Source organism: Paroedura picta, chromosome 6 (genome assembly GCF_049243985.1).
Source record: "Paroedura picta isolate Pp20150507F chromosome 6, Ppicta_v3.0, whole genome shotgun sequence".
NCBI classification, from domain to species: domain Eukaryota; kingdom Metazoa; phylum Chordata; class Lepidosauria; order Squamata; family Gekkonidae; genus Paroedura; species Paroedura picta.
In genome coordinates this window covers 75237921-75265109 of record NC_135374.1, presented here as the reverse complement: position 1 = coordinate 75265109, position 27189 = coordinate 75237921, and the positions used below count along the sequence as shown (strand labels likewise).

Sequence of the window (27189 nt, the reverse complement as noted above, 5' to 3'; positions counted from 1 at the left end):
CAGGGGTCTCTTATAGTGAAAAAAGTTGAGAAAGGCTGGCCTAAAGCATCCATGATAAGTATCTGTCCAGACACTGCTTAAAGACTGCCACTTTTGTTGCTTACTTCAAGCAGTTTTCCCACTAGCTTTTGATGTAGTATTAGGAATATTTCATAAATTTAGGACGATTTAATATCCATAGTTCATATACAAGCAGTGATGGGCAATCCAGAGGAACTAACCTTTCACACCACTTCTTGCTGACAACTATCCTTACCAGAGATGTTTTAGAAATCTGATTTACCCGTACAGTAAGCACTGGCTTAATGCTGAGTTGTCATATAATCTCTTTTAAAAAAAACATTCAATTTTATAGAACACTTCCTCGGAATGTATAAATATTGTTTATACCTGAACAAAATTATTGGTTGTTATTCCCATTTTGCAGAACCTACTGTATGTTTTCCAGTTCATTAAAATGCAAAAATGTGCTTACTGCACCTAGCGCTATGTTGACCGAATAAAGGTTTCTGCTGCTAAGTTCACTTGGCTAGTTCACAGTCAGATCCTACAGATCACCTTTGACAACCGAAGGGCAAGCAGTGACTTGCACCACTGCTGCTGTCCAATACATGCATAGTGAACTGGATGTGGCCAGATGGCTCTGGCCAGTTGCCTGGCAATGCTATGCATGATCAACACAGCTTTATTCATCACCTGATTCCATCAGCTAGTTCACATGGCATTTCATAACATCAGGACAAATTTTCCCCCCTGTTATTTTCCATCCAATAGTAAACTGATCAAACATTTTTGCATATAAAGAATGTACCGGAAATCTCAAGCCATTCATTGTTTCTTTGGTTGCCTCAAATATTATGTCTAACCAGAAGTTCAATCTCTCTTGTTTTGGAGAGTGTTCTACGGAGAGTTTTCTGAAACGCTGAATTAAGACCAAGTTCTGCACTAAGGACTTCAAATACCTGGAAATCATAATATAATAAATTGATAAGCAGAAAATAATATTTCTCCTGTAAGAACATCAGTTAAGCAACTATAGAAAAAAAATCAAATAATTAGCTCCCTCTTCCTGAAAATGGGCAGACTGGGATAGTTAGAAAGCCAGGGTGCAAAAGGCTCTGACTCTGAGCAGCCATCACAGACAAGAACAGAAAGTTCTCAAGCTCCTTCCTCCCTTAAGAATGATATGGAAGATTTTCTTTTGTGTAAGAAATTGCAATTTATTATCATGCCAGATTAAGCATGTTAACAAAAAGAAATTAATTTCTCGTTTACAATTTACAATGCCTAAATTCTAAACCACACATTTAAATCCAATTAGTAAGCAAGAAACAAACCATTATTTGTTAAAGTGCCATATTTTGACATCATAACAAATAGAATCAGGGTAGAGTGGGAAAGTGCATGAACTCAAAGACTTCCTGGTCTATCTTCATCACCAACAAACCACGGTTTGTTCCACAGATTGTTCAGAGTATCTGGATTCTGCATTTGCCTTTTTAAACAATAAAGTATATATGAGCCCTTCCCTAGGTAACTTATTTATTTGAACCACAGTCCCCGTATTAGTTACAGGTACAGTTTAAAACCAGTTTATAGCTTGGTTGGCATGTGGACTACTATTGAAAAAAGCCATAGATCTAAATAGAAAATCATGATCAAAATTCACAACAGATCCTTGGAAGTGATTCTCAGAAGACTGTACATTCCTATACAAAAAAATTCCATTTATAAAATAAATAAGTCTTCCCCCCTTTTAGAACCATGCAAGGTTGGTTATTTATTTGTTTGTTTGTTTGTTTGATTATTTGTTTGTTTATTTATTTGATTTCTATACTGCCCTTCCATATGGCTCAGGTTAGACAAGACAGGTAATGAACATTTTAGTAAGCAGCAGTTAAGGCAATGCAGTTACAACACCCAGAGATTAAGAGATTTCCCCATCCTTAACAATAACATTATCCCAAGAATGGCTGTTCCTATCAGAGAAACAATAATAATAAAAAAACAGCCAGTGGCTGGAAAATTCTTAAAATATACAAGATCTATAATTGACAATCCAATATCACTACAGTGACTAATAAAGGACATGCAGGCAAGATATTGTAATAGAACCACTGGACAGATTTCTACACACATATCCTTCTCCCCAGCACCCCCCCCCCCAATACTCTAATATTTTGAGGGTGTACAGGAATATACCACAACATAAGACATCAATATCAATTGAACAACATTCTGATGCCTCATGGAAACCACACAGGAGCAGATACTTTGGAAATTTCTTGTAGTTCCGCACATTTCATTTTCATATTATTTCCTCACAATAATCTCTATATCATAAAATCTCTGTATGTGATAAAAGTATCATGTCCTGAGCTTTGCAATACTTAATGAAGCCCAGTGAAACAAACAAGAGGGGCACAAATACCAATTATGCTACAATACATACCAAATAGGCGGTTTCAGTTTGAACAGCCTCTCTGCGGCTTGTACTGCTTTACCAATGTCATTCGCCAACATGCTTACACTGAAGAATTGCCCGACATCCCAGTAATTATTCATTTTTTCCAAGCTCCCTTTTCTTCCCAACAAACTGTTTAATCGTACACCTTGAAAAATCCACATTAAAAAGATACTGTTACAAATGAATGTAATAATCTTCATTCTGATAAAGGAAAGATGGTCGACAGTGTTCCCGCTAAGCTATGTGCACGGGGGCCACTCGTGAACACAGGTACCCCCACTCAGCAGGAATCTGGAGCCGTGTGAGGTCTTGCATTACCCATTGCAAGAATACAGCAGTTATATTCTACTCAGGATCAGGATGTGAAGCACTCCACTAAGAAGGTGGTGGGGAAGTAGAGAACATTGGTGGTAGGCTTTCCTATTCATGGGAAATCAAGCAGAGTCGTCTGAAGCTCAACCCTGCAAAGATGGAGATCCTGTGGTTGGGTAGGAAGGGACCATGGGAGGAAGCATATCTGCCCACCCTGGACGGTGTGCAGCTCTCAGCAATGCACTCCGCCAGGAGCCTGGGCGTGATCCTGGATGCTTCTCTTACAATGTAAGCCCAGGTGACAAAAGTAACAGCTGGCATTTTTCCACCTCCACCAAGCCAAGCTACTAGCACTCTACCTGGACCCAGAGCACCTAGCTACATGCGATGGTCACCTCTAGACTGGTCTTCTGCAACTTGCTCTATGCAGGCCTACCCTTATCCTTGATCTGGAAACTACAATTGGTGCAGAATGCTGCAGCCAGGATCCTCACTAAAACATCATGGAGATCTCACATCCAGCTGGTACTCCAACAACTCGGCTGGCTCCCAGTTGAATACCGGATTAAGTGTAAGGTAACCACCTTTAAGGCCATATGCGGTTTGGGCCCGGTGTACTTGAGAGACCACCTCACTGCCTATACCCCCAAAAGAGCTTTATGCTCTGCCACCTCCACCCTGGCCCCAAAGAAGCATGGCGAACCTCAACAAGGGCCAGAGCCTTTTCGGTCCTGGCCCCCACCTGGTGGAACGAGCTTCCTGAAGTGATCAGAACCCTGCCTGAACTTCCACAGTTCCGCAGGGCATGCAAAAGGGAGCTCCTCCACAGGCATTCGCTTGAGGCCGACCAACTGAGACTATCTGCTGGGCCCCTCCTCAGATGCCCTTCCATGACTGAACAATTTGATCTCTTCAGTGTTGTTGTTATTTATGTTGTATTGTGAATTGTTACCTGATTGCTGTGAATTATTACTTGATTACTGTAGTCCAGGGGTAGTCAAACTGCGGCCCTCCAGATGTCAGTGGACTACAATTTTATAATGCTTGTATAATGCTATAGATTATTATAATGTTGTATAATGCTATAGATTATTAGCTATAGATGCTATAGATTATAGATTATTATAATGTTCCGTGTAAAGTTACATAATATTCCATATAAACCGCCCAGAGCTGTAAAGAATGGGCGGTATAAAAATCCCAATAAATAAGTAAATAAGTAAATAAGTAAGTAAGTAAGTAAATAAATAGTCTCTATGTAGAAACAAACGGCTAATAGACAGTACTTCTACAGTGCAACCCTAAAAAGACTTACATTCTTCTAAAACCACTGAAGTCACTGAGCTTAGAAGTAACTCTGCTTAGAACTGACCACCTCCTATTCACAAATAAATATGTCCAGTGAGAAAGGAATAATAGTGCATGTTGTATTATTTTACCTTCTGTGATCACATATTTACCTAAGAGAAAATCATGTTTGTTACTGTGCAGCTGTCACAATAGTTAGTGGTAAAAGGCTGTCCTTATGCACATCCTCTTTAGCAAAAACTATTCCAGAAACTTTGTGATATTACCATTAATAGCAATACACTCTGACCTGCTTCTCTGTGGCTATGCTGTTAGGTTTGCTGGCAGGAGCTCATGGGAATTGTAGTCCATGAACATCTGGAGGACCACAGGTTGACTACCCCTGCTCTAGTGCATAGTCATGTTTGAAGTCTGCGAAAGGAGTGAATAACTTCACCTGTATACTTATGCAGCAAAATATTTTGTTCACCTATTTTCCTGAGTTCCATGGAGGTTTCAAACTGCTGTCCTGCAACAATTAGCAAAACTGCTAGATTAATTCCTGAATACAGAGTTGACTGAAGCTCAAATCCCTTGCGGTACCTGCAGAGAAAATTTACAAGCAGGAAAATATTCTTACAAAGACATGCTTGTTTTCAGTTTTAAAATGTTCACTGCACTATTACAAACCACACAAACTTAATAGAGTGTAATAATGATTTTACAGTTGTCATGAGAAAGCAAACAGCTGCTTAGCGTCTTGTAAGGGAGATTTAGGGGTCTCCATCCTGCCCCCCCTTGGGTGGTATGCCGGATTCGGGCTACCTGTCCATGGGTCCTACAAAGCGCAGAAAGCCAATGAAACACCAGCGCCAAACATCTGTGAAAAGGTGTATTAAAAGATATTGCAAAGCTACAGTAAGCCAGAGTAATGATACAAATAACTTGTGTGACAGAGATTAAAGAACCCTGAATCTCGCCTCCCCCTATAGCTGGGAGATGAACGGAGTTCAGGCAGGCCTAAATACTTTACTCAAGCATAGATCAGCAGAGCCCTAGCAGATGGATGTCAGGACTTGCAAAGAGTCTGCTCACCTAAGAAACTTTCCCCATTTAGCAAATGTTTTGATGGCCAGAGCCAGTGCAATTGAGAAGATTTAATGAGGCAACTCTGACCAACTGGCCCCAATAGCACTCAGGTGTAAAGAGGCCAGGCAATCTTCATGTTACCACAAATCCGGCAGGGGATGGCTTGAAGATATATGGCAGGCAGTTGCCACCTTTCCTGACCTATGCTATGTTTGTGTGGATGACAAATACCAGCCTGTCCTCATACATCTTTAAACCTAATCCTTTAAAATGTTGTCCAAAAAGCAGCCTAGAAAATTATTCAATTGTTACACAATAAAATATTTTATTTTTATTATAAAGTTTGGCACAGCTTTTTCAACTAAGATAGAAAAATGTCTTCCCAACACAACAGTCAACAAATATTTTCCAGTTTTCAGTTACTGTAGTCCAGGGGTACTCAAATTGCGGCCCTCCATATGTCAGTGGACTACAATTCCCATGAGCCCCTGCTAATGGCAGGGGCTCATGGGAATTGTAGTCCATAGACATCTGGAGGGCCGCAGTTTGACTACCCCTGCAAAGAAGTCACACTGTTTTTAAAAATGAAATTTTTAAAATGGAGTATTTGATCTTAACTGCAAGTAGCTACCACCAGCAAAGTAGCCTGGGTTCTGAAATTTAAGATCAGCAATCATAGTTATCTATGTACCTGCAAATAAAGTAATAAAATTACTTCAATCATGTTTTGTATCTCTGTTCACTGAGCCCAGTTCTGAATCACACTGGGACTATTTCTGAAGTAGATATTATTTTATTCAAACTTCTTGTTTCATAATGAGATCAACTCCCATTTTAGCATATTGTTATCTCTTACCATTCAATAGCTCTGTCATGGCTACTGATATCTTTGCAGTCTGAATCTAGAAATATGTCCTTGTAGATCCTCCCGCACAAGCAGAACATGTCTGGTGCAGGATGATCACATGTCTGCAAAACCTGAAGCATCACTTGCAGTGCTTTCCCTCGGTCTCCTGCATTGTTCCTTCTGAAATTCAAGCAGAGAATGAAACAAAAAAATGCCCACTTATGACTGAATATCCTTTACTGTTCAAATAACAAAGACATTTTTATTTACATAATCTCAGTTTAATTAGGACAACCCTCCATATAAATCACACAGGTTCACCTCTGAAGTGCAATAAACAATGCAACTACACAGGATGGTCAGAAACAATGAAACAAAAAAACTATAACACATCCAATAAACAATAAATATGGACAGAAGAGGGGGAAAGCTCTATAAAGTGTTCAGACAATTAAAACAACCTTGTCCCTTTTATAAAACTGTCTTCTTGTGTAACCCAATTTTGTCGCATCCCTATTCCCTTTAATAAAAACAATTTTCTAAATAGAGTATAGTAATAAATAGAATTTGTACAGAAGTATGAGGACCTTCCTGGCATCATCAGGGAGGTCATTCTACCAGGTAGGCCCATGAAAGCACATGACGTAGTCTTATATACTTTGGTTCATCAAAGCCAGACTAGCAGTAACTCTCCATGTTTGCAGGTGGAGGTCTTCCACATCACCTACAACCTGATCCTTTTAAACTACAGATGCTAGAGATTGAGCCTAGACTTTCTGCATGCCAAGCAGATGCTCTACTATGGAATCATTGGTCCCTTTTCTATTTGGTGTTCCTACATCTTTGAAGGGTTACACCCTCAGAAGGCTTGGCTTTGCTCACATGAATGAAGCTGTACGGGGGGGGGGGGGGCTGTAGATAGCCAGGTTATGGTTATAATTAGCTTAGAAGGCAAAAACCAGTAACTTGAACTAATCAGTAACCAAAGGACTGACTATAGAGTAGGTGAAATATATATATTATCCTAGTTCCATTAGTAAGAAGGCTACAGCATTCTGAATCAATTAGAGTTTACCGTTCTGTAAGATTGAAGGAAGCATTTACACAACTGAATTAACATGCTTCTCAGTCTGAAATGCTGAAAATAAACACTAGGATATTAATTGAGCAGTTGATCCTTGTCAGTCAGTCCTTTGGTTACTGATTAGTTCAAGTTACTGGTTTTTGCCTTCTAAGCTAATTATAACCCTAACCTGGCTATCTACAGCCCCCCCCCCCACTGGTACAGCTTCATTCATGTGAGCAAAGCCAAGCCTTCTGAGGGTGTAACCCTTCAAAGATGTAGGAACACCAAATAGAAAAGGGACCACTGGAATCACCTATATCTTTTCAACGTCAACCTTTTCCACCTTATTTAACCACAGATCTGGTTACTACCTCAGATCACCTACAGGGGACAGGGCAGTCTTGACAAAGAAATATAGAACTGGGTATCATCAGCATATTGAGAATAGCCACCACAATGAGAGGGCAAATATAAACTCTGCTTTCATAACAGAATAATCTTTAATGTTTATTACAATTTATTTTGTTCACATCCATGGTACAGTCATTTAAAACCAAAAATATACAATTAAAATTGCTCATTATAACATCTATCTGATCCATGTATCTACCCTACAGAGATCATCTTTAAAAAATTCTACATAGAATTTCTATTAAATATAAGCAAAGTTAGATCTACATTGATATTATGTAATTGAAAAGCTAATGGTAGCAACAGCTTTAAGTTTACCTGATCACAAGCAAGAAATTTCACAACAAGAGTGACACTAGAGACTAGGGGGCTTTTATTCCACATATTGGACTGCCTGTTTTTAACTTTTATAGTCATCAGTGGAGTTCTAATTACAGGTGATGAAGTATTTTCATTGACATAACTAGTGCAGGGTTCTTAAACAAATCAAGGCAGATGTACCTTACAAGTTAAACAAATATAAAACTCACTCTCTCTATTTACTTGTTAAAGAAACGTTCAAGCAAACAGGGAAAAATATTTGCAAGTTTAAAACAAACAGTGCTTTGCAGCCTAAAAGCCATTTCCTACAATGAAAAAGTGCTTTGCAGCCTAAAATGTCCTATGAACATTCAATGAGATTTAAACTATTTATCATCCTATCTTCAGAGTTGTTTATGATTTGCCCATCCCTGGCTCTAGGAAGAAGTTTTGAAGTAACATTGTATATGAGATCTCACTGAAGAGTCATTAAACTTTCTGGTACTTTTCAAAATACTGTGCACAAAAAGGTAATAATGTATATTACACTGACATTTGAAGCAAACCAAATAAAAGGGGGGAACCTACAAATAACTGTATAAAGCATACTTCTACCCATGCTGGGTTAGCTGGGTTAGCAAAAAGTCCTGGCACATAATACAGATGTAGACTTAATTGCCCAATTCCTATTACAATTATGTCATTAAGTTATCTGCGTGTTTTTTTTACATTTAAAACACAGTAACACAACAAGAAATTATAATCCAGATTCTAAAAACTATTTGTAAGGTAGGAGATTCTAAAACACTATTGATAAAATATTGCCTTTAATTGACAGTGTCTTAAGAAGCCTTTCAATGAAAATTTAGGAAGCCCACCGCCCGGGAAATCAGTTTCCCCCCCAATTAATTCATGATTTTTTCCTGGACATTCACATCTCTGCTCAAGATATGCCCTTTCAGCATACCAGCTCCAATGTATCTGAATGGTAACTGACTAAAAAGCAAAGTAACAACTACTCATGGTCAATATTTATTTTAAAGAAAAAACAAAACACTGCAAAGATAACCATTTTAGGACAAGAAGAATGTGAGCCTGGGAATTCACCCAGATTTCAAGTGGGACAGCACAGAATTAGAATGAGATACCATGTCTCTGTAATGTACGGTTTTGTTTTGTACACTGAGAGGTATTTCTCCTACCTTACAATTAAATTCAATAATAACTAAAGACACCCAAAGGCACTGGGCTGAAGAATGTTTACCGTTCATCTCAGCAACAAGTCTGTTTTTTTCCCCTTTGCTTGTGTACAAGTGATATTTACTCTATGACTTCAGCCTTGAAATAGCTATCATCAATAGTTTGCTACTCAGGATATCATATATAAACATGACCTCAGTGTTAGATTGCACAGTAATGAAAATACAGAACAGCTGAGTCTATAATAAGTATGATGAAGTCATTCATAAATGATTAAAATAAGCACACTCAGTATTTTAGGTGATTTGCCTATTACATTTGATAGCTTTAGACTGGCAACAAAATGAAAGAAATGAAAAAAAATGTTTAATCTACGATAATTATATTCAGTGACTATTAAATGCATTAAAAATCTACAAGAAACTCTGCGGTTATTTATTCCCTTGCCTTAAATTTCTTCAGACTTAGATAATTAAAAAACTCAATGGATAGACTTCTTAGGAAAGTATGTTATCTAGTAGAATGCTTTATACATGGGTGACCTGAGATGCAAACTCAGCTTAAAACTAATAATAGAAAACAGCATCAAACTCAGTAATATTCTTAAAGATCTATTTTTGTAGAAGCTTGGCAGACCACAAAATCGCCATGTCAGTGTGAAATATCTATGCTTCAATTTTCAATCTGAGTTTTGCTGCACACCAACAAAATCAATAGCACTTTTAATTGCAGTAATTTACCATTGAAAAGATCCTCTTGTGGCGCAGAGTGGTAAGGCAGCTGTCTGAAAGCTTTGCCCATAAGGCTGGGAGTTCGATCCCAGCAGCCGGCTCAAGGTTGACTCAGCCTTCCATCCTTCCGAGGTCGGTAAAATGAGTACCCAGCTTGCTGGGGGGTAAACGGTAATGACTGGGGAAGGCACTGGCAAACCACCCCGTATTGAGTCTGCCATGAAAATGCTAGAGGGCGTCACCCCAAGGGTCAGACATGACTCGGTGCTTGCACAGGGGATACCTTGACCTTTACCTTTTTACCATTGAAAATGACTCATGGTAGCTTTCTTCCTTGATAATTTCTTTGGCATGTTCACACATAATGTTTGCATATTTTACTGTTTCCATATTCAGTAAAGTGACCAGAAATCTGGGGCCACAAGGTGGGACACATCATCACTGCCGCTGAGACTGATGAAGGAATGAAAACACATGTAGGGACAGATCTTTCAGGGCAACAGTTTCACCCTCCTGCACAAGGTCTCCATCACACACACTAGGTCTACCTTGTGCCCTGCAAGGATTTGCTGTTCATAGATCTGGCATTACAAAACATTGGTGTTGGCTCTGCCCTAGTCCTCTCCTCTTCAGATCTGGAGATGGGACGGAGATTTGAAAGCCAGAGCATGTATCGACCAGGCCAACGACCATGGATAACCCACAGCTGGGGCCCTCTTGGACCTGTGTACATCACTGCCACCTATTATTGAGAAAGTCTGTTCTAGGGAGTGTGACAAAAAAGTGAGCAGTGTGGCTACAAAAGGCAGCTTTTCTACCAGGCATTTGACTAAATTAATCTGACCTAGAAACGTCTGGCAGTCCCCCTCAAATCATACCCTCCATAATCTGAATGTTTCTAACCTCCCTAGGGGCGTTGTTAAAGTTGTTATATCGAAATTGGTCAATGAAATAATTATGGTAACCTGTTAAACTTATTTTACTGTTGGAATTGTTATTGATATATTGTTGTTACTGTTATTAATGTATAACGTTCTATGTATCCCACAATGTTCCCATGTAAACCGCCCTGGGCCATATGGGAGGGCTGTATAAGAAAAGAAATAATAAATAAATAACTAGCCCCATCATACAGCTCCTGGACATTTCCTTCAGACAGATGGCTTTCTTTCAGGCATTCATTCAGTTCTCAGAACTGGTTCAGAACAACTGGCTTCACAGCATCCACAATGACCAGCTTTCTTGAGTGTGGTTGTAGGAGTTTTGGCTGGAACTGCACTGTCACTCATCTCTGTAGCAGTTTGGACATCAGGCTATATCCAATTTATTGGGAGGTTAAGCTTGCATGCCTTATTCCCCTGGTCTGGAGATCCCTCATAAGGGGTCTTGTAGGCGGGACAATTCTGTGTTATGTTCAGACCAGAGACTGGCACCTGGCTCTAACCCTGAAGTAGCAAGGGGACCACACAGTGCCATATTTCCATGTGGGATTCCTGAACTTGCCATCACATATTGTTCCTCCATTGATCAACATGGATCTCATGTTGGATCCATGCCCTATGTTACACCAGTGCTCCTGTGATTGTATTAAACAAATGCTGTAGCTGCTTTTTCCTTCCAGTTAATCTGGTCTGCTTGTTATGTAACTTTCTGCTTTCACTGCTTCCAATGACCCCAGGAACGATAATTAGCCTTATTACACAATGCTAAGTTGAGGAAATGCAATAATTATTTGGCACAGATAGATGATTGATTAGTCACTTTGGAGAATCACAGTGTGACTGACCCATTTCTATTTCTGAGGTGGGTATTTTTATTCTTTATACAAGGCACAGAAAAAAACAAGTTATACAAAGAAATCCGAATTTGATGTATTTTTTCTATTACTTCACTAATATTTTCCGTTGTTTTCACAAATGCAGGTGATTCAGCTGACATTTTCATGATGAAGTTGAACAAAATAATTTTCATGAGTCAGAACCCAGAAAATATCACAAACCCCAGTGGAAAAAAGTGTAAGAAGACCCCTGTTAGATTAAACAAAGTTCCCTCTAGTCTTATAGTGGCTACCTGGATGCTCCAAAGAGGTGTTATACTAGGCTTGGATAGCAGAAGACTAGTTTTATTTTTAAAAAATTTGCAGCAAAAATTGTCTTAAAGTATCTTGATGACTATCAAATTTTTATTGTGGAGTCTGGAATTTCTCTTTATCCACTATTGTTTGAACCTATTTTCAATTAATTCTATTCCCCTTTAGAGATCTCTGAGAGGCATTTGACTCATTCACTTATACAGTGGTAGAAGTACCCCCACATGCATCATAATGCAGAGAAAACAGTTCTCTGTTTTCTCTGCATTATAGTTCTTTACATGTTTTCACCCTTTCTTCTTTTCCCCAAGGGCTGCACTATTCTCACTCCCCTCCCTCTTCTCCAGTCAGTCATGGTCTGTTCCCACTTTCTCTTTCAGCAATATCCTTAAATTTCATCTCATTCCTGAATCCAAATTCACTCTCTTCTTTTCCACATTAAAGGCAGTATATAAATCTCCCCCATTTCAGGAGAAATGCCTGCTGATAAAGAATACCAGATTAAAAAAAACTCACATGGGCTCAGTTAATTTATCTCATCCCTTTACTACCACAAAACTCACATGAGATGTGGACTGAGAGAGAATGTCTGGCTCAAGTTAGCCAAGTAGATTTTTTAAAATGTATAAAGCAATCCTAAACAGTGCTACAATCTATGTCCACTGAGGTCAATCGGTCTGCAGTTAATCATTCCCACACATTCTATCCCAGAAGGGGAACTCTGGGAGAACAAAGATTGGTGCAGCATTTAGGTAAACAACCTTTCTACATGCAAAAAGGATCAGACCCGCAGATCAGTCTGATGAAAAGAGGGTCTAAATGAACAGCCATTGCTACATCTTGCAGAGGCAGTTTCTATAAATTAATTGTGTGTTGTATGAAGAGGTACTTTGTTTTGTTTGTCTGAATTCTACTGATTACCAATCTCTTTAGGTGGTTCCAAGTTCTTGAGTTATGGATAGGGAGATAAAATAATTGCCATCCACTTTTTTCAGAAAGGAGGTCCAATAGGGGTAAGTAATCAATGTGCCTATATATTTGAAGATACACATCTACAGTGGATACTGGTAATGGAGAAAATTTAACAGATTTCTTTTTTACTGCCAGGAATATGCTGATATGTACCTTTAACCTTTACCCCTACAGTATGGATTATACTACATATCCCATTTTGGTATTTTTGTCATGCACGTAGGAATATATATCCTGATACAAGAGACATCACTTATACATGGATTTTTTTACTTCTGTTATTGAAAAGCAGATGTTTCCTGCTCTTCCCCATAGCATAATGATGCTACTGTGGACCTCTGCTGGCTTTCCTGAAAGTTTTCTCAAACCTGCTTTGATGTGGTGTTTGTGAAAGTTCATAGCAAAACTGGGGTGGCAGTCAGGTGGAAAAGAATGTCCAGATCTTCCTGGACTTGGCTCCAGTCACCTATGCCAGCTATTTTTCCCCTCATCCACCTATGAAAAATCAGCAACTGATATGTCATTTTAATATTTTAAAAATCTGTTATGTTTTCTGAATCCCTACTTTCATTTTTAAGGTAACTATCTAGTCTCTGTTGCTGAGCTATAAAATGAAAGACATTTTTAAAAAATATCTATTTTAATAGTGTTACCAAGATCAAAACAATTGATGGGAAGTTTTTAAAAGTCAATGAAAGTATTATTAACCGAATGGGAACTCTACAAAAATTGTAGGTTATCTTTTGGTAGTGAAAGCGTTTGTCCTAAGAATATCTGTATTCAGTAAATTATTATTATTTTTCAAACATGTTAACAGAATTCACAAAAAATGTCAAATTATATTAGATCAGTGACTCAACAGTTAGGAAAACACACCTGCTCTAAACTATGCCTATAGAAGTCTCTTCAAAATTACAGAGAAGGATTATTATAATTTGTCCCTGTACAATCCATGATATGCCAATAGTTAAAATAGTCATAAACTTAGACAGCTCCTAGATCTTACATGTTATTTCTAAAATGAGGGGTTTTTGTAAGCAGAATGTCCCAAGTTAATCCCAAGGATGTCTGGTTAAAAGAACCAGATAGTAGCTGATGTAAAAGACTTCTGTCTGAGACCCTGAAGAGCTGCTTCTAGTCTGACTGGACAAGATTGATTTTGATGGACCATGTGTACATGTAAATCAATATATTTTGTATCATCTTGAATCATGCCAATACAGCTGCCTTAAATATTAATCATCATTATGCATCAATTATATTTTAATCTTGTTATGTATTGCTTTAAGACTTGTGATTGTTAGACTGCTACTCTGCTTATTCACAGTATGGCCCATTATGCCACGGCCGCCGAAACGGCGATTTCGGGTCACATGGAAAACGCAGAGGGGGGAAGAAGCGAAGCAAACCGCTTATGCACGGGACGGGATGCAATGGCAGCAAAACCCAGATTATGCACGTAACCGATTATGCACGTGGTGACCCCGGCACCGCTTCTGGTTGCGCCCCAGTCACCCAGAAGCTGCGCTTTCTTCCGCGTTTCGCTAATGCGGCTTTTTCGGCAGCATGCATCGAATCTGCAGCTGGTTGCAGCTGGCACCATGCGTTATCGGTTATTTTAGTCGCCGCCATTCCACCCCGAATGTGCACTATCCCCCCCGTGCATAATGGGCCTATGTGTAACAAGAGAAAGAAACAGCAAACTTGGAGGCAGCAACAGAAGATTTAAGGAGAAGCCAAAGCTCTGAACCTGTTTTCCAACCAAATTAGGATATCCCAGAGTTTCCAACAGTATGCTCAGCACTTATGATATTTGTTGTTATAGAATCACAGGAACATGCAACTCCTTTTTTTTAAAATGCCACCATAAGTAAGTGAGAAAATGTTTACTAAATTGTTTTTCTGTTTCACTAAGAAATGAATTGATTACTAAACAGAATCTGATTAAGCCTAAATGTAGGGGAGCTTTTAAAATATGTGGAACATATAGGGCCTTTTTGCACGGGGATCTTTGTTGCAAATTGTTTGCGGAATGAAAAATCGCCATTTAAAATAGTGGAATTCGTCGTTATGCATACCTGCCTTTGTAGTGGAATCAGTTGCGTTTTTTAGCGTTTCCCACAGGCTTCCGGTCTCGGCAGAAATCGCTAGAAAGGAAGCGCTATTGCCAAGCTCGTCCCGCCCCTGGCCGTCAAGCAGCCAATGGGCAGCCGTTAGCATGCTCCCAAACAGCTCCTTTCCCTTTAAGGAAGGTTTTTTTTAAAAAAAAAAAAACAGACCCATTGTAACGAATCTGGGTAGATTCGTTGCAACGGAGAGACCCATCCAGCTGCCTGGGGTGTTTGAGCTGTCGTTTGATCGGTTGATCGTTAACACGCTGCCTCAGAGTGAAAAAAAAAAATCCCCCCCCCCTCTCACGGGCCCGATTTTCGGCTGAATGGAATGTGTGAAATGTGTGTGTGAAATGTGTGTGTGAAATGTGTGTGCTTAGTGACTGAAGGGGAGGGACTGAAGCCGGGAAGCCTCTGTTTGAGCTGTCATTTGATTGTGGCCGCGCTGCCTCGGAGTGGGGAAAAAAATCCCCCCTCCCCCCCCCTCACGGGCGCGATTTTCAGCCGAAACAGTGTGAAAAATAAAGGGAAAATACATCAGCAAACGGGCTTCTGCAGGCTTCTTGTGACTGTAAACAGCTCTGAGGAGGGACTGCAGCCTGGGAAGCCTCACTGGCTAAACGGAGGCTCGCCGGTGCGTTGATCTCCACTCGCTCGGGGGAAAAAAAATGGCGATCGCTTCGCCGGAAGTTTGGAGGACAGGCTCAGGAGGAGGGACTTTGAAGAAACCGCAACAATGGGAACGCACAGGTCTTTTTCGCTACTGTTGCAGATTGGTTGCAGGAGTGTATCGCTTTCCGGAGGGTGAATCCACTTTTTGGGATTCCCCTAAAAGCGCCACAACGAAGCGCTTTTTGCTGATTGGTTTCAGGAGTGTTGCAGATTGTCTACGACGCCGTGCGTTAAGGCAAATTAGTAGCGTTTTCAATTAGCAACCATTGTGCTATTTTGAAGCCGTGCAAAAAGCCCCATAGAGTTCAGGAAATATATGAATGGGGAGTTTAAAAGTTTAAACAGAACACAGCCATAGCTTCCAAACTTCCTCATAATCTCATACACTAAGTGTAATTTAATCCATGATTATTTGTTTTTCAACTCAAGGATGCCTCTGTACTGAATGGGTAAGTACATATCTCTATTTATGATACACGGGATTTAATCTTACCGATTCAATGCAAATGCATAGTGAAATTTAATATTGTGCTGATCAGCCAACTCACAGGTCGGCAGCATTTCCAGTGTTTCCACCAGCTTTACCATGGCATCATAGTCCTAGCATCAGTTGGAAAAGACAATGAAAAAGTATTAGTCATCAAAATACATCATCAAATAGCACTTCCCCTTTCTTATTTCACAAAATATGACAAGGACCAACAAATTATTAGAAAAACTAAGCTCTTTCTCCTTGAAAGCCAGTTCATCAAATGGTAGAATTGGCAAGCAAGATAGTTTCTACCCACAAGGAATAAAATCTACCTTCACTGGGACATGGGAATTAGGGATAAATGCAACTTGTCCTTTCATGTCATTCTACAAAATGGCTGACATTTCTCTTAAGATGTTTACATTGTCATCCAAACAGAAGCTTGCAGAAAAATGACAAAGTGGCCTTACAGGTAAGAACTCTGATTTACATCTATCAAAAGTCAGATTTCCACTAAATAAAAGCAGTATATTAAGGAACATAAAGACTGTTTCTGCACTGGGAACTTCACTGCCCCAGCTCTCATGCAGGAGTACAAATCGAGGGCAGATGAGGTGCACCGGGCCAAATGCTCCCCTGTGTGGGTGCAGGAAGAGGTGGGGCAACTTGCCATGGCTAGAACTGCAGCCTGCAGCCTGGCATGAAACCTCCAGTGCATAAACGATCTTAGACAAGAGTCAAGCAACAAAAATAATCACATGGATCATTGCTCAGCTTGTGATGGAAGTTAATAAATATCCTAGAAAACAGCACAAGAATTTTGCAATCCAGGACAAATAAATTGATTTTAAAAACCACATTATTTCTGGTAAAATAACATACCTGGATATCTCGGTAGGACAGAAGCAAGTTTATTACTATGTCAGAAGTCAGAACTTCGGTATTATCCATACGAAGCTTAATCCTGGCCAGTTCCTTTGCCAACTCTTCTCCTTGATACTTCTCTCTAGCTTTTCTAATGTCATTCAGGAGTGTTTCCTTGTAATATGTGCTAATGGAATAAGTGGAGAGAGAAAAACCATTGGAGGAATCTGAATGTCTAGTTAAAACCTGAAAACAGAACATATGGACTAAGGAAGCATGAATACTAGGATGTGAACTACCTAACTCAGTGGCTGAAATAAAAGGCATTACTTCAGCATTCAGATGATTTTTTTTTTACTTTAAATGGCAGGCCCTCATGCCCTATCAAAAATCACATTTTGAAACTTTCCTCAGACCGTCATGTGGTAGCATAGGAGGCTGTTCTTTGTTTTGTCACTCAAAGCATACTATGTGGGGGTCTTTGAATCCTGACCAATATATTTTATTTTGGAATACTTTTACAAACAAGGTTGTAACTAAGCTTTTATTGTCTTAGAAATTAAGCTGGTCCAAGTGGTATAACCTGGAGGAAATCATGTCTATAAACTGGGGTTATAATATTATTTGGGGTTATAAGGCATCACCTAAGTGAAATACAACTTTGACCATTTTATTAATGACTTTTATACTGTTGAAAGTATTGTGCTCTGTTATCAACAATTTACTGTTATTTTAAAGAGTTTATTGTAGTGTCAAGTAGGTGTCGAAAGGGTTAGTATATTATTTTATTTATTTATTTATTTATTTCATTAGATTTTTATACCGCCCTTCCATACGGCTCAGGGCGGTTTACATATAACATCACGGGGGGATACATGGGATGACCTAACATATAACATAGTCAATACATCAACAATAATCTAACAGTGGTTCTGAATAACACAATTTCAATGGTCTTAAACAACAACGATATAACAGGAACAGAAACTTGGCTAAGCCCCCCAGAAAGACTGGTTTAGGCCATGGAGGGGATGTCTGAGGGGGACCTGTGGATGTTATTTGGGTTTGGTCAGTTTCAGGCTAATGCCTGGTGTAGGTTACATTTTCTAAATAAACAGATATAATTTAGTACATGCAAACAACAGCACAGATACTGTTGCAGTGCTTTAATATTCAAACTAATGTTTTGAAGGTCATGTTTTTGAGTGTTTATTTTGCCAAGAGTGAAACTGCTGTGGTGGTTCATAGAGAGAGAGGCAGACATGCAGATATGATTCTATGATCCAGTACTATGAAGAGCTTTGTACGTGATAGCTAATCACTTAAATTAAACCCAATAACTGATAGTCAGCCAGTGGAGTGACTGAATAATGGGAGTAATTCTACCTAGCTCCCAAAAATACTCAAGCCATGGCATTCAGCACAAATTGGAATTTCTGAATTCATTCTAAGGGGAGACCAACGTACAATATATTACAGTAGTCTAGTCTCCATGTCACTGGTCAGATCAGCCGTATTAAGGGGCTTCTCTTAGCCATTTTACCACATTAGCCATGTAGCAATTATGGACCTCTACTTTGTATAAGGACATATAGATGTGGATATCATCCTTTTATTGATGACAACCAACCCCAAATTTATGAATGATTTGTCCTAATACCTTTACTTTGAGAATAAAAAAACATGGGGATTAGAATTGCAACTCCAAAGTTTAGGTCCCACAATGATGATAACTGGTTTTCCATAGCAACTCTTGACTCCAATCCAAGAAGAATGATTTGAGCCAGTTCAGGTGCATCCCAATACCAACTTTTGTTTCCAAGCACCCAAACAAGATGATATGGTCTACTGTATTGAAGGTTGAAAATGATTCCAATAAAAGCAACAAAGAGGCATGGCCTTTGTCTGTATTCAGTCAGAGGTCATGTAAAGCTAACAGAGCTATCTGTGTGATGATAAAAATGATAGGAAGATAAGCTGGAGGAAAGGAGAACAATGTAAGCTGCTTAGGAACAAAGGTGAAACACAAATTAAATAAATAAATTATAAATACAGTTGAAGTTTAGAGGCAGATGGAAGTTTGGTTGGCTGGTGTGTAAGAAAGAGAGTAGGAAGCAGGGAAGGGGAGACAATATGGAGGTTTCCAAGAAAAGAGAAAGATGAAATAAATAAATATTCAGGGAAATGAGATACCCTGCAAATCCTTGCAGCTCTCCCATTTGTTTTGTTTTATTCTGGATTACTACTTTACTAAATGGATAGATAACTAATTAATGCTTCAATAATTTCCTGTCAAAAGACTGTCTAAAGCCATTGTGTACATACATAAAAGCAGACAAATATGCATTGGTTCATAACAAATATAGAAAAAAAAATCCATGCAATATTCTTTTATGGAAGCCAACCTTAATTATACAACAAATTTAAAAGTTTTCCATAACTCTTTTTAAGATTGAATGGTTTCTTAAAGACCATCCTGTAGGCTAAGATCATGAGATCCATGTGTCTGTATCTCAGCTGCACAGAAGCAGCAACTCCCTAGTCACCATGGTACAGTAAGACAGAAAGACGTTTGATATATTTCTCAAACTTTTAGCCCACCTTTCCCTGAGGGCTCATCAAATGGTACTCTTGCCATCTGTTCATAAGTCCAGAACAAGGGCCCCAATTGTGATTTATGTAGCTGAGCTTCATAAGAAACAACATTAAAGAAGTGAAGTAATATAAAGAGAAATACCTATTTTGAGGTGTATAGTAATGAGTACACTAAATTAACCTTGTACATTAATAAGCGATCAACTCTTTTAAAAATTATCACTATTTTACTCATCTACAGCACAACATAACTTGGTGTCCCCTGCTCTAGCTGCCCTCTGGCCTTTACCTCCACAGCAAGCTTCCTTAACTAGCATATCTACAGAGCAGCCAGGAATGAGTTTTACAAGCAATACTGCAAATGCTTTTACAAGCATTACTGCAAAAAAAGTGTGATATCTTTCACTGATGAATGTAAGATCTATCAGGGTACAGATGGCTGTGGCAGGGTACAATTACACCCCTAAGACACTAGAACAGGGTAGTCAAACTGCGGCCCTCCTGCAAACGCTGGCAGGGGCTCATGGGAATTGTAGTCCATGGACATCTGGAGGGCCGCAGTTTGACTACCCCTGCCTAGAACATAAGAGACACCACACCAGGAAGGATACTGATTTCACCACATCTTATTACAACTGTAGATTTTGAAATTAATATTTGTTTTATTTATACCTCTTATTTTCTAAACAGCTGGGTTAGCAGTTCTGAGTCTGCTTCCTGACACTGGGAAAGAAATATAAGCAACTACAGCTAATTGAGTAGAACTGCTGCATTTACTGAGGCTTCCTGTAAGAAAGGTGGACTACAAAAAGGATACTAACAAGTCAACAACTGTATTAAGCACATGCCGAATGCAATGGATGGTGTGAGAATGTTGTATGTTAAGTATCCTTGGCATATTTTTTTAATCATGAAAACCTGAAAAGGCAAGATAGCAGGAAAATTACCAAGATGTGACATGGATGTCCTTGAGGAGACTGATAAACCTGTCCATCAGTGGCACACAGAGAGGCCCCAGGATGACATCCCAGTTAGGCTGCATGTACTCAGAAGCTCTCCGCTGGGCATCACTTTCGCAACAAAAATAATCAGCACAAGGTGTTACAATGTATGGAATGAAGTAGTAATTGCCACTGGAAGCCTGAAGAAAACAAGGCATGGAAACAGTTATAGACACGGATGGAATGATCTTAGCAGGAATCATTCAGAAAACAGGAACTCTGACATACTCTGTCTGAAGGGCCTATCAGTTAAATATTTATCATTAACTATCATAAGCCATGACTTCTTCAGATATCATTAACAATGTAACAAAAAAGTCGCCTATTTACATATGAAAGTCTGTGTTGTGAAGCTCCGCAGTTTTAATATACGTTTAGAAGTTCTTAATGAGCCTCTTGTGGCGCAGAGTGGTAAGGCAGCCGTCTGAAAGCTTTGCCCATGAGGCTGGGAGTTCAATCCCAGCAGCCGGCTCAAGGTTGACTCAGCCTTCCATCGTTCCGAGGTCGGTAAAATGAGTACCCAGCTTGCTGGGGGGTAAACGGTAATGACTGGGGAAGGCACTGGCAAACCACCTCGTATTGAGTCTGCCATGAAAACGCTGGAGGGCGTCACCCCAAGGGTCAGACATGACTTGGTGCTTGCACAGGGGATACCTTTACCTTTACCTTTTTAGAAGTTCTTATGAAGCAAGAACATAAGTTCTAATATTTCCAAAGTATTCAGGATACAGCTAGGTATGCAGCATTTGACCTAAGCTTCAGTAAATGATATAGGCTTGTGGAAATCTTGTATCCACCCCAAATGAAACCCTGGTGGCTTATAGGGTGGAGGAAAGCAGGGGTACAGTGTTCAGCTGCCATCTAAACAACAAGATGGCAAATATTCTGCATCATGGGGATGAACAACCTCCTGGGTCTGACATGTGCCCCCTTCAAGCATGATCAAGAACTACATTCCCCTCAGCCCCTCAGTGCCATTGATGAAAACAGGTGGAAAGGAGAAGAGAATGGGAAAACAAATGACACTGACAAGTTACTCTGTTACATCCTTCCTACACTTTCCCCTCTATAATCATGGCATGGAAAGATGCTCTTATATTTGTGTTGGGACTGCTGAGGATTAAAGCCTTTTTAGAGATTCCTAAATTCAAGACAAAAGCACAGGGATAGGCTAAACACATCGAGATCATTCAATCTGTAACACACTGTACTACATTACAAAGCAAATTTTTTAAAGTTTGAACTAGAAACAAACTCTGTATGAGTATCAGTGTGCTCTATTTACTGGATTACATGTATCACATTAATTGCTCATGTTGACTGGCAACCTCAGATCATAAGTTGTTTTCATGGTTTTAAGAAGGATATTTCACCATCATTATTACACATAAAAGGTAAATTTCCATACAGAGAGGTTTTTTTAAATGCTGGATCTTCCTAAATAGAAGGGTTTATTGGTTTAATTCAGTTTGTAGGGATGGCACATTCTCAATATCTTATTCATCATTATCAGATTTAAAACAGATCTGGGAACTGTGTATTCCTATTCTCAGTTTATGTCCCTTTGGGTCCGGCACAAATATTCTAAATTGGTCTTAACTTTTTAAATTTCACACTTAGTATTTGCAACAGTACCAATGCAACCATGGTTGATTAGTGGGAAAGGAATTGAGGAATCTGGAGAAGCAACGATTTAGGGGAAATAAAACACTTGGGTTTTGCTCAGACAGGCAACATGTGCAAGAATTGGACATTCAGTGAAAACATGGACATAGGGAGTGAGGACTTCAAGCACTCCGCACACTGATTATTCCTAAATTTCTGCTTATTCCTAAATTTCTAGTTTCCTTCTCTCGGATAAATCTTCATCTTACAATGAAATTTAGAATATGGACAGACTACAATAAGAGCACAGAGACTGATAACTGGACATCCTCTATGTTTTATATATGGTTTACAGAAGAAACAAACTGAAATAATTTCAACAAAGGTCTATATAAAAGCAAAAGTTTTTCTTGGTAAGTTTTTCCTTTATTGTTTACTATCTATATACCTACATACACCCTCCAATGAATAAGCTTTTTAAAACTGTAGAATCATAGTGAGAATTTTTGTGTGATGACTGGTAAATCCAGCGTTACGCTGGATATGCTCCTTTCTCCAGGACCGGACCCAGAGGGTTGCAGTGGGAGATGAGTTCTCGCGTTCCTATAGACTCCCTTGTGGGGTCCCTCAGGGTGCGGTCCTCTCCCCCACATTATTCAACATCTTTATGCGCCCTCTGGCCCAGCTGGTACGGAGTTTTGGACTGGGTTGCCACCAGTACGCTGATGACACCCAGCTCTATCTCCTCATGGACGGCCGCCCGGACTCCCCCCCGGAACCATTCGCCAGATGTTTGGAAGCAGTGACAGAATGGTTCGAGCAGAGTCGCCTGAAACTCAACCCCTCCAAGACGGAGGTCCTGTGGCTGGGACGTAGGGGGCAGGACCAGGAAGCGCGCTTACCCACCCTGGCAGGGACGCAACTCACCATCACGTCCCAGGCCAGGAACTTGGGTGTGGCCATTGATGCCTCCCTGACTTTGGAGGCGCAGGTCAAAAAAGTAGCGGGCCAGGCGTTTTTCCACCTTCACCAGGCCCGACTATTAGCGCCCTATCTGTCCCCCGAACACTTAGCCACAGTGATCCATGCAACGGTCACCTCCAGAATAGATTTCTGTAACTCGCTCTACGCGGGCCTTCCCTTGTCCTTGATCCGGAAACTTCAGCTAGTGCAAAACGCAGCTGCTAGGGTCCTTACTGGCACATCTTGGAGGGCCACATCCAGCCAGTGCTGAGGCAGCTGCACTGGTTGCCAATTGCTGGTTCTAACCTTCAAGGCTTTACGCGAGTTGGGACCCACATACCTGAGGGACCGCCTATCGCCCTATGCCCCTCACAGGGCCTTGCGCTCTGCGGGTGAAAACCTGTTGGTCGTTCCCGGCCCTAGGGAAGCACGCCTGGCCTCGACCAGAGCCAGGGCCTTTTCGGTCCTGGCCCCGACCTGGTGGAATGAGCTCCCGGGAGAGCTGCCGGCCCTGCGGGATCTTTCAACATTCCGCAGGGCCTGCAAGACGGAGCTCTTCCGCCAGGTTTATGGTTGAGGCCGGGGCTGATAATAGATCTATGCCTCCCCCGGGGACTCGGGTTCTGGACCCGAAGCAAAACATCATCAGGACCTCCTCTCCACCCGCTAGTAGTGGGAGGGAGGGGGGGGGGAGTTGAGCTGCCATTATTGCCATGCCGGCAATATTGGCAATGTTATTATTGTTTTATGGGGTTTTAATGGGGAATTGCGATATTGTTACCCGCCACGAGCCGCAAGGGAGTGGCGGGCTATAAATCTAATAATAATAATAATAATAATAATAATAATAATAATAATAATAATAATAATAATAATAATAATAATTATAATAATAATAATAAAAGTATGTCAATTGATCTACATAAAACAATGCCTACATATATGGAAAAATATTTTAAAAAACAAAAACCAGTGATCCTGCTAGTAAGTAGGTTGCATCTGTTACATAAACAAATAATATCTATTCAGACAACCTGAATTTCCAGCTCTTGAATAGCTCCCAGATGTCTTGGAGTAAGTCAAGTTCTGCAGCCTTTTCCTGCCATTGTTCAGATGTTCAAACTCTGAGTTTACAGAACTTGCCCACACTCCATGTATGCCACAGATTGACAGAAGTGAGAATAAAACAAAAGGCAAATAAATTGTGCAAGATGCACAGTTCAATAGCATACCACTAGCTTGGCTAACAGACATAGGTAGATAAGTACTAGATTCTTCTTGTGTTGTGTTGAGAACACAACTCACTCACCTGGAATATTTTGAGCCTCATTTTGTTGTTCTAGAATGGTGGGTAATCTAATGAACTGGGGAGCTGAAATGCAGGATCTGTTCTGTCTTGCCCTGATCTTCCCACAGTCCCCTACATGTTCTGAGCCAACATGTATACAACCCCTACATAACTAAATTATATTTAGACCTTTGGACGTGTGGACGTCAGGAGTGGGAAAATAATTTGCAGTTCTACTGCCCATCACACAATTACCCATGTTTCCTGAAAGCCCAAGGTCACCCAGCTGGCTGCATGTGGGGGAGCACAGAATTGAACCTGGCATGCCAGATTAGAAGTCTGCACTCCTAACCACTAAACCAAACAACTTTCACCAGAATATTATGTTCATATTGTGAGTACAGGCACATTACGATGCAGACTAACAATATTTAGGAAATAATGAAGGGACTTCTACACTCATAGGAACGATCTTAATATGGAAATGGAAGGAAGTATTAATGAGCAGGCCCAACATTCCAGGGTATGCAATGGTAGCAACTAGGAGGTGAATGTACATACCACATTATAATCCAAGAAAAAATGCTTTTAAAATATTGTGTGCCTTGCAACATTAGCAATTGCTAACAGTAGCAGTGCTGCCCTATGAACACTGAAACATCTATTTCCACAACCTCCTAGTACACACAGTCTCAAGATCAAGATGGTTGGAGAATGCGGCTTTAAGGCATCAGGTGTGCTCAACGAGCACAGCCATTCTCCTTCCCAGACTTCCATGAAGCAATACCAGTAGGGAAAACATAAATTGCTCCTAAATGCTTGAATTTGAACAAGCAGATTTTCTTTTTCCTATTATACAATGAGTATCACAAGGTAGGCCACTTTATTACTTTACTTTATTACTTTATTGCACAGAGGAAACTGCCTCAGTCTGTCTGTGAGTGCCAAGAAGTGGGGAAAACCATTAGCAGTACCTGCTTTGACACTCCTCAGGCCTCACATTACTAATATGGACATAAGACTTGTAGAATTGCTTCTCATTTCACAAAATCAAATCCATACATGCCATATATCCTTGCATAAAAAATACATCCATCTTTATGAGCAAGTTAATATCAATCCAGATACAACGGTAATGTGAGAAGTATTTTCTTAGGCTATCTAAGCACAGGGGAAAGCAAATTCCACTGAAGATGAATAAGACTTCCTGACACACAACATGCTTAGGATGGGGTTCTGCAGTGAAAAAACACTCTACACACTCAGTAGGACTCCCTATTTTCTATGCCAAAAGAAATTCTCCCAGGGTCCATGTAGGTAATGAGAACCACAGGTGAAACAAAAGGAGCTTTAGCTAGCATAATCCACAGCCCATTGTTTTCTTTCTCCAACTAAAAATACATAGGCTAACATCCTATGAATGAATTCCATGCATACTGATAATCTCTGCTGCACAGTTTGCTTCCTCTTCCGCTAAACCTTCCATCTGACCAAGATCAATGGTTTTCCATGGGTCTGTGAGGAAACAGAAGTTGCAGAGGAAAAGGAAATATGTTTTACAGTAAAGAATATCTAGTGTGTATGGAAATAGATTCAGATGGATAGCCATGTTGGCACCTCTTAAGACCAGCCAAGTTTTATTCTGAGTACATGCGTTTGTAGGCACACAGATTTCTTAGAAACATTGACACAGAAGTCATCAGCCTTTACATATAAGGTGAGGAGGATGTTGCTGGGAAGGACCAATTAGAGTCAAGACGTATAATGGTGCAATAGCAGAGAAAACTATGGAAATTTTCATTTTGAAAAGCACATTTTGATATAATCATGCAAGTATATTAATTATCTACAAGTATCTATATTTTAGAAGTCTGAATATTTTGGTATTTTCCACTTAAACAGAGTAATGTTTCCTTCTTACATCATGATGGCAGCAAGGAAGCTGGTCCAGTGCAGTTCCTTCCTACGCTGCTGAACAAACAGTCAAAATATTTAGCTATGTGCACTGTATATCCTTTCAATGCCTTCCAATCCACAAATTGAAGCAGTCTTGGCACAGAAGCAGTGTGGAAACCACTAATATCACACATATAAGCCTCATTACTGCAGACAGAACACATATGCAGTTGTAGCACCTCTCTCATACCACCAAAGTAGCAGAAGGGATACAAGCTACATAATACTGACCGCAAACACAAAGCAATGAAGTATATAAAAATATAGCACACTGTATCAGTAATGCTATCAGAGTCACAATATAAAACCATTTATACAGCAATGCTTAGGAAATTATGAAACCAGAATGAAAGAATAATACATACTTTTCCTATCACACCCCCACTGTGGTATTCTGGTGGTAGCTGGACTCGAAGAAATGCTTTGTGGTTGGCAACTGCAGCCTACTCCAAATTGTAATGTGACAATATGGAAAAATGAAGATCAGAGGAGGCATTTTTAAAAGAAGAGACACAGAAAACACAGAATAGAAAAATTATTAAACAGGGAAACAATAAAATGTGAGTACATGCTTACAGAAATGAAAAGAAAGGATAATGGAATTTGTTGGTAATGTTAGTAATTGGTAATAATCTTGGTGTACATTTTTAATAGATGTGAAATGACATGCTTCTAAGCTAAGGTTCCCATTCATCCCAGATATCGCGGGACAATAACGCTTTTTGAAGAAATGTTCCGTGTCCCGAGGCTTTAAAAAATGTCCCACCTGGCCGCGGGCAGCCTCACAAGCTGCCCCCCTTGCCACCTTCAGGGCCTGTCCCCCGAAACAGCGCCCTGTGTACCAGCAGAGCTCAGGTGAAGATGCCCGGCTGCAGTCCGCTCAGCACCAAC

The 27189-nt window shown here is 40.0% G+C and overlaps 1 protein-coding gene and 1 long non-coding RNA gene across 18 annotated transcripts in view; one reads left to right on the top strand and one right to left on the bottom strand.

Moving 5' to 3' along the window:
- The window catches only part of MAP3K15 (mitogen-activated protein kinase kinase kinase 15), an 85894-nt gene that overhangs the window by 39362 nt on the left and 19343 nt on the right, over positions 1-27189 (bottom strand). For 5 of the 7 annotated variants that reach the window (XR_013232008.1, XM_077343095.1, XM_077343089.1 and 2 more), the window contains exons 4-11: positions 26664-26741; positions 20433-20626; positions 16909-17077; positions 16048-16154; positions 6012-6182; positions 4557-4669; positions 2453-2612; positions 812-962 (exon numbers count right to left, since the gene is read on the bottom strand). Coding sequence is in view for 6 of the 7 variants with exons in the window: in XM_077343095.1 (XP_077199210.1) it covers positions 812-962; positions 2453-2612; positions 4557-4669; positions 6012-6182; positions 16048-16154; positions 16909-17077; positions 20433-20626; positions 26664-26741 (1143 nt within the window). In the remaining variant the exon portion in view is untranslated. The remainder of the gene's footprint in view (positions 1-811; positions 963-2452; positions 2613-4556; positions 4670-6011; positions 6183-16047; positions 16155-16908; positions 17078-20432; positions 20627-26663; positions 26742-27189) is intronic. The other 2 variants (XM_077343090.1, XM_077343094.1) reach the window with 1 other exon arrangement.
- The window catches only part of LOC143840083 (uncharacterized), a 63774-nt gene continuing 49144 nt past the window's right edge, over positions 12560-27189 (top strand). For 10 of the 11 annotated variants that reach the window (XR_013232016.1, XR_013232019.1, XR_013232009.1 and 7 more), the window contains exons 1-2: positions 12560-12684; positions 22330-22504. This is a non-coding gene — a long non-coding RNA (uncharacterized LOC143840083). Of the gene's footprint in view, positions 12685-20175; positions 20362-22329; positions 22505-27189 lie in introns of all 11 variants that reach the window. The other variant, XR_013232014.1, reaches the window with a different exon arrangement.